At 37.3% G+C, this 8,434-nt stretch overlaps 1 protein-coding gene across 1 annotated transcript in view; it reads right to left on the reverse strand.

Moving 5' to 3' along the window:
- Window positions 1-8,434, reverse strand: part of NCOA2 (nuclear receptor coactivator 2) — a gene marked incomplete at its 3' end in the record, with an annotated part of 71,357 nt that overhangs the window by 37,191 nt on the left and 25,732 nt on the right. The window contains exons 4-7 of the mRNA XM_009584615.1: window positions 6,103-6,280; window positions 4,487-4,672; window positions 3,492-3,593; window positions 3,271-3,411 (exon numbers count right to left, since the gene is read on the reverse strand). Of these exons, the coding sequence (XP_009582910.1) occupies window positions 3,271-3,411; window positions 3,492-3,593; window positions 4,487-4,672; window positions 6,103-6,280 (607 nt within the window). The remainder of the gene's footprint in view (window positions 1-3,270; window positions 3,412-3,491; window positions 3,594-4,486; window positions 4,673-6,102; window positions 6,281-8,434) is intronic.

Below are 8,434 nucleotides of genomic sequence, written 5' to 3' on the forward strand. Positions count from 1 at the left end.
ACGAGGAAAAATTTTGACAATAAATAGATGGGATGCATATAAAATAAAGGATCCCACATACTACTGTAGGGTGATCAAAAGAAAACCTATAAGGAGTGACAGGAATAACAGGACAGACACTATGAAATACAGAATATTTCAGGAGTGGACCAAGAAGTCCTTGATGTCCATTTCACTTTTCATCAAATATGTGTCTAACTCCTTTTGTTCCTCATACATTTTTTCATCTGTATCATCTACACCACGATGATTAATATAAATGCCTTTAGTTTCTAGATCATCTGTTTCCATTAGCCTGTATCTTTTTCTCCTTATTGCCTGCTTAAATTATCTTGTAACAGTTACTCTCACTACTTCTTTAATTTAAAAAGTACATAAATCTCTTACGTGGGAACAATTAGAATTAAGAAGAACTGGAACAAGAAATTATTACTTTTCAAAGAACAAATACAAAAATATGCAGCTCAAATAAGTTACAAATACAATTACCTAAACCAAAATTGGGGCTGTACTATCTTTCCCCACTGTTAGATATGACTGGATTTCAAGTTTGGGGTTTACTTCAGTGAACATATTCTGCAGCCCGTAAGTTTTCAGTGTAAATCTGAACTTCAACAAATTCAGTTCTCTAACTTCTGTAGACCCCTGTGACATTTCTTTAATTAAAAATGAAAATCATGTTACGGTAAAGCAAATCCCCAAACATTTATTCTACTGTTCACTCTTTGCCATTCTGATCATTTTCAATTCCTAGTCCAAAAGCTATTGTATTAGAATTGTAGATATGGCAGGAGGGAAATACTTAACTTCAGAATTTTCATTTAATTGTTTAGGGAAAAAATAGGAATGAAGCACTACAAATACTTTTAATTTCCTATTTTTTCATACAGACACATTTTCTGTGGTTTTGGTTTTCTTTCTTTTTTTTTTTAATTAATAGTATCATCTGATCTTCATTTCATTGCTTGTCTTTTAATATTTCCTGTTGTAATGAAATGACACAGTCTTCCTAGTGTGGCTTTATTAAATAGACTCCTCTACCAGAGCTACCAGATTTTCAGCCTTGCAGGACTGGTTATGATTGCTTTCTTTCCCTGTCCCCCCCACTGTTATATATTGTTCTGCAAGGTTTTAAAGTATTATTTAGGCAGTGAGAAAACAGGAAGCACAATTTAAACAACCAGAAGGGTTTTTTCAGAGTAAAAATGTAAAGAAAAACAAAAACCTACAACTGTGTAACAATACAAAGCAAAATTTCACTGTTAGGTATGTCATTGTTTCAGTTTAACCTTTGGGCACCAGAAGGTCCAAAGCTCTTAACTTTAGCATATACCACATCAGGAAATTCCAGTACTCAATGCCAACAGGATACAAGTGAAATCTCTACTTAAATCATTTTCCAAACTAATTCTTTAAGCAAACAAGAATGTTTCCGTATTCCTCTTGAGGAAATGCTATTTTTCTGACTGTGGCCAATAAAAACTTACCATATATTTTGCACTTCATACTGAGAGTTGATTTGAAAGCTTTTGTGTTTTTTTTTTTTCGTTTATCAAGCTAATGCTGAATTTTTTTTTGCACTGTAACACTGAGTTACATGTAGGAGACTGTTACTTACTTTGCTTCTATTCTCAAACCATAATGACTTCAAAAATGCAAGGGGTTCTTCAGTCAAGTGCAAGATGCTACTGCCCAAGATATGCCTTGTTTTTCTTCTCCATGATGCAGGGCAGGGGGAACGAAACATTTCAGCCATTAGTGCTGGATCCTTTGCAGCAAAGGAATTCCAGAGGTTCTTCCTCCTCCTCTTATCACTCATTCTCTTCACTTCCACAAGTAAAGAGCCCCCTCTGAAAAGCCCCCCCTCTCAGAATTAGACTAATTCTGCAGTTTATACGACAATCCTAAGCCTCTCCTGCAGAATGATACAGTGTAAACTCCAAAACACGTATATTTTTATCACTTCACAGATAGCTCAGAGAGGACGCACTCAAGTCTCGGCACTGGATGTACGAGCTGCTTATTTGGTCAGAAATCATTTGAAGAGGACTGAAGTAACAAGTGGCTGGATGCCATAACAGAAACTCCTAAATCACCTTTGGGACAGACAGGTCCTTACCTGAAACTGCTCTCTAAACCCCTGCTGTAACTTTAATTGCATACTACCTTCTTCAGCTCTGTCTGAGATCACAGCATAAGGCTGTGAACTTTTAGCACTCCTGCTGTATATACCCCAAAAGCTGTTATCTAAAATATCACAGTATTTCTGTGCCCCCACATTCCCAACATGAAACCTGAAGGCTTCATGAAAGCAAAACATATTAAAGAATATTTAACTAATGCCTCATGACTAAAGCTTTTATTTTTTTTCTTTTTTTCCGTGTGTGTGTGTGTGTGTGTGTGTATTTGGTGGAATGATTTGAGATTCCAGTTGCAATTTAGTTTCCAAGACAGCATGCCAGTTGTTTAATGACCATGGCAACTATTTGTTACAGGCCAGCTGTAAACCCTGTTCTGCAAACATGAACCCAAACAATGATGCTCCTGCACTGGAAATATTCCAGTTATTCCCCATTGGTTTTGAAAGGACTTTTCTGTGGAATATAAAGGGTTACTTGTTTTTAGTAATTTGGATCTGTGTTACCAGAATCAGTAGTATCAGGGTTTTATGAAAAGAAAAATCCCCACTCAGTCACTACCACGGAAACCTCATGGGGAACCTTTCACAATGCAGTACTCTCCTACATCTTACCTACCATAATCTTGACTGAGTAGATGTGCTTGTGGTGCATCCTATACACTTATCAGCTAGATACAGTACAACAATGTATGTTTCCAGATAGCACAAGTGCTGCATCTTTGATAATTCACACTGAGTGTTTCTCATAGGAAATGTGACAGTAAAAGTCCATTCTTGGAGAGAAAAGGAATACAGGTCAAAGAACTGCAGTGCATGAGCTGAGGTTCTGAAGAATAATGGGTAGTGAATGTTTTGGTGGGCAACACGCAAGGGTCTTTCTTTCTAAAATAATTGTGGCAATTTGAAGATTTAAAGCACCCTCCAATATGGCACAGTTACAACAAGCAGGCTAAAATAAACAACGAGGAAGGTGCAAAACCTCTCTAGAGAGTGCCATCAGTGTGTTAGGAAATCAGATTGAAAAAGAGACTGTCAGTAGCCCTTAATTGTTCCATGTAAACATAACAAAGAGAACACAACCAATGACAAACAGTTTAAATATAGAAAGTGCTAAAAATATGAAACCTAACCTTCCTGGTGATGCCTCTTGGCAAAAGATATTTCTCCCTCGTGCTGCGAATGGAACCTCTGAATGCATCTTCTCACCAAATCCTCCCAGCCAGGTTTCATAGCTGCTCGCATGGTACTTGTGTCCAGTGAAGTTATTTTGCCTGATATTAGATAAAACATTTGTTACAACAATTTCCCTTTGCGGGGGGCGGAGAAAAGAAAAACTCCTATTTCACAATACCTTGTAGATCCTGGCGAGTAGTAAAGCTCTCTGATGAAGGAAGAAGTGGTCTTTCCTTCATTGGAGCTCTTCTTGCAACACAAATCAAGCAAGACTGCAAATCTTAAAGAAAAATGTTACTTCAGTTATTTGTATAGAAGAGGAAGATTTTGTTTCTACAAGGAATTCAGAAGTATTTTTTAAAAATTCTTTAAGTCTTTTTGGACCAAAAGAACAGATTTTGTACCAATAAAAGGTACCAATAGAACTCAGTGGTTTTACATCTTTATTATTTCCTACAACATTAAACAACACAGGAATAGGTGGGTTTGTTTTCTTTTTTAGTAGAAAAATTATCAAGGACTCCACCACAGCCCATAATTATTGGCACATGTTTATGCATACACCTATAGCAGCTCAACCACTCAGGAGATAAGTAATAAAAAAGGATATACTGCATGCACAGAGAGCACATTTCTTCAACACTCACCATTTCGTACCTTCTAAGCCACATTTCTTAAACATGCCCCAAATGCTTGCTGTCCCTGAGAAAGCAGCTTCATAATAAGCCATTTTTACTTATCTGAATACTTAAAATACAATCTGAGGAAATTTACCTGCTGAAGTAGTAAATGGTAAAGGAAATGGTGAACCACAATTGTCTTCAAATTCTAAGAACTCAAAAAATCGAAACTTTCCTCCCAGTCAACTACATTCTTCTTACAATTGCAGTGATATAAAACTAGGGTATCTCTTTAACGTAAACAGAGTTACTCTCAATTTCAATTATAGTTTTTTAACAAATAGGTGCATGTGAGTGTATACACTCATAATCCAAGATGCAAGTACACTTCTACAGTTAAATGAAAAAGAAAAGAACTTACAATTTTTCCGTTTTTCAGGATTCAGAAGCCACTTTTATCAACTTTACCTCACTTTATCAACTGCACCGAAACTGCTGCCCCGCAACAGTATGGAAAGAGAAAATACTAACACAAATTGAAAGCAGTAATTACCTTCACCGTCCTCCTTGAACGAATTTGGTTGAGAAACAGCAAAGCACTGCATAGTTTCATATTTCTGATGTGCTTCCTGGTTATCATGGCCTTCTTCAGAATCAGCAAGAGGTTTTACAAGCATCCGACAATTAAAGGTATGGCTATTACGCCTAGGAGTGTCACCAGACCAAGATCCCCCGTTCACTGAGCAAAGCAAAGATCATAGAGTGAGATAAATCTGGTAGCAGTCATTTCTCCTGCTTATCCACAGGAAATTAATCAAGGTGCTTTGCAAACTGGTCGGGAAACAAGCTTGTTTAACAACAACAATCTGTTTTTAATATTAGAGCCCAAACCAGCACATAACAAGGTAATTTATAAAATTCTCATATTTTGAGAGCACTGCTAATTTGTTCAGCTATCATGGTTTTTTTTAGTGACTTGTAACGACATAATAGAAAAGCAGGATAAAAGTCTAAATATTGGTGCATGTAAAAGTTATACAGCACAGTGAAAAGCCTACTAGGTAGAGCACGTTAATTTATATGCCTGAAAGAAATAAGGCAGTATGTAGGATCTGTCCATTGAATTTAAAAGTGATTAATACAAAAGAGGTGGCAGCGTTGTATAAAAATCTGTGTCTGGATTAGAAATAGAAAGAAAAGAAACTAATAGGTATTTATAAAAATAGGAAGCAATGCAATCGGGAATTTATTGAAACACATAGCCTCAGCTACAACGGGAAAGACTGAAGGGATAACAATGACCTGGATGCAGCGATGGATAAAACTAAAGCCTAACACAGTGCTTAAGACAAGTAAAAAAGGAAACAAAATCCTGAGATGCACAAATATAGGTACTGGACATTAGTCAGAGCGCATTAATGTAACACCACATAAGGAAATAGCAGGGTCATATTTAAAATACTCTTCACTTGCCCTCTTCAGTCATAAAATGCAATAAAGGCAGTAAATTATGGGGTTTAGCCATTGAAAGTGTTACATTTTTGATTCTTCAGGGGTTTATAAATAAAGTCATAAAATGCTAAAGTGAATTGCATAATAGTTTTTAAACTGCTGTGAGTAAATGAGGTACCTAGCATTGACTTTCTCTTTCTTTTCACCTCCTCCAAAAACCAATGACATTAAAACCAGTATTAATATAAATGCAAAAAATGGCTGCAACTAACAAAAACAGTTTTTGAAAGGCAAGGATAAATATTGGTGAGACCAAAAACATTGAAATAAAAATTCTAGCATAAGGTGTTTTCTGATTTTCCTTTTATATTCCCCCTTTCTTGGGCCATTCTTGGAATAACCATACTAGACAGGGAACTAACAGAGTTCATATAGCTAATGCTATCTTTTAGCGATTCACTCTGGAGATCCATTAAAAGTATCAGTTAACATGAGTTACTAAGAGTAATTTTAACAAAGGAGAATCTGAAAAGAGTGGAGGATGCTTTTGAGAATAATATTAATCATTCATACAGACTATATATTCATTAAAAATAAGTAGAGTATGTATGATGAAACCGTAAGTAGTGGAAGGACGTTAACTTAAGTTATTGAAACACTGATTTATGAAACTAAAGTTAAATAAGTAATGGTATGATACGAGGAAAAGATATATACCTAAAGATTTTGGCAGCAGGATTTTGACAAATTCATTGTGGTCCCCTACATGCAGGATGCTATATATGCTTGTGTTCATCAGCTCTTCTTGGTTGTACCTTAGGTACTGTGTCACATTCTCAGAAACAAACACAACATTACCTTCTGGGTTCACTACAAAAAAGAACCCATCTAGGGCCTAAAGGAAAAAAAAAAAGCAGAGAGAGAAAGAGAAAGAGAGAGAAACACAATACCAAACAATCAGATTAATAACAAGATATCCAGAAAATAAGTGTTTCCTTCAGAAGACATAGCTGAATCTTTCTGCATCCATCTCAGTTCTTATATTCTTGGCTGTAATAGTAAAGGACACATTTCAGATTGAGCATCTAATCTTACTTATATCAAACCAGTGTAAAAGCAGAGAAAGGTGCACCCCTTGCAAAATAATGAAACCCACACGTGAAAACAAACCACCACGACCCCAGCCCAAACAAACAAACAAAAAAACATAATGGAAGAGATTGCTACATATCTGCCTGCCTATGAAGTTGGAAAACTGGACCAGAAGCTGGTTCTGCTAAATCTAGAGCCTGTTCACCCCTCCATGCAGCAAGGGAGACTGATCCCAGGAAAACATCATCAGATGTGCTGACATAAGGCAAGGAAAACACTGGCAGAAAGAAAGAGAAAGGCTCTGTCCATGTCCCCAGCGATGCATCTTCACAGAAGTGAGGCCCCATGCAGCCAGGAACGCGAAGGGTTAAAAGCAGAGAAGGGCAAAGGGAGCTAAGAGCAGGCATGAGCATGGAGGATGGTGCAGCTTTAGTCCCTACTCCCAGGACTGCCTTGGTTTTTTTTATTTGACACCAGTTTAATTCAGTCCACACATGATCCAGGGAACAGGAACCAGACTTTCACCTCTTTGACTCAGCTCCATGGTATTCCAAAGGCCTTAAAAGTTTCTGCGAGAATGTGTCTAAATTAGTCATTTCTGCTGATTGGTTTCCCCCCTTATCTCTTGTGATGGTGACAACCTAGCTGAAGCATTCTTTCCAAGATATCTGCTGTATGTTATCTGAAGCCTAAGCCAAATACTACATCGCTTCTATCTCAAGAGGCTAAAGTAAAAATCTGAGTATCAGTAAGAACTTCTCATGCACTTTCTCTTCCTTAACACACAAGCATGATTGTGGATACATACGTGTGGATACATAGAGAATACATCCTTCTAACTTTATGTCATATGAGTAGATAAAGGGGGACTCATTTAAACTTAAAGCACCAAAGCTTTTGGTCTAAGCATTCAATTAACAATTAATCCATAGACTTCTGCAGCTTTATTCTCCTCTCTAAGGATTGGTGGGAAATCACTAGAACAGTTGTTAGTTATTGTATCCCCAGGGTCAGAAACAATTCAGAAAAACAGGCAACGCATGATTCATTATGGGTTAATAAAAATACTAAACCTGAACTCAGCTCACTGCAAAACAGTCTAACAAGGAGGAGCTGCCACAGCAAACGTATACAGGCATGTGGCATTTTTGATACGACCAAACTTGTATACCGTACAACTTGCGTGGTGGTCTTAGCAGGCAGTTCTCAAGTACACAGGTTACAGATACATACTGAAAATACTGCACACTACCGAGCAGTTAGCAAATCCAGACAGTACAAAAGAGAAGGCTAAGGAGGGATCTTATTTCTGTCTTCAGCCACCTAGCAGAAGGCTAAAAAGAAGACAGAGCTCTGCTCAGAGGTTCACAAGGGAAGGATGAGACGCAACAGGCATAGGTTGCAATACAGGAAACTTCATGGAGATACAAGAAAAAAAAAATTCACCATGAAGGTGGCTAGATATGGGAAGAGGCTGCCCAAAGAGACTGTGAAATCTCCTTCCCCAGAGATATTCAAACCTCGGCTGGTCTCGCACCTGAGCCACCTGCTTTAGTTGGACCTGCTCACAGTGGGAGCTGGGACTACACAAGCTCCAGATGTCCTTCCCAAACTAAGTTAGTTAATGGTTCTGCTAAAGGGGAAGGATAGTAAAAGCACAATGCACAAGCATTGCTGAGCTAATGCTTGCCAAATGCTTTGTTTGTTCTACTTTTAAATTACAAAATAATAAAACCCACAAATAAATGTACAAGTATATATATTTCCTGACTGCCTCTAAATTAATATAAACTAGGTCTTTTTTTCTCCTGTTAATTGTCACAAATTCTAACCTCTGACTTTGTTTTTTATCATTGCTGTCTTTTTCTTTCTGATCATTCTTGGTTCCTCCTGTTAATTCACTTTCTCTGGAGTGCTCACTCCTTTCCATGTGCTTTCGTAACATTCATGACATTTT

Source organism: Fulmarus glacialis, unplaced genomic scaffold (genome assembly GCF_000690835.1).
Source record: "Fulmarus glacialis isolate BGI_N327 unplaced genomic scaffold, ASM69083v1 scaffold13709, whole genome shotgun sequence".
In the NCBI taxonomy this organism is placed as follows: Eukaryota; Metazoa; Chordata; class Aves; order Procellariiformes; family Procellariidae; genus Fulmarus; species Fulmarus glacialis.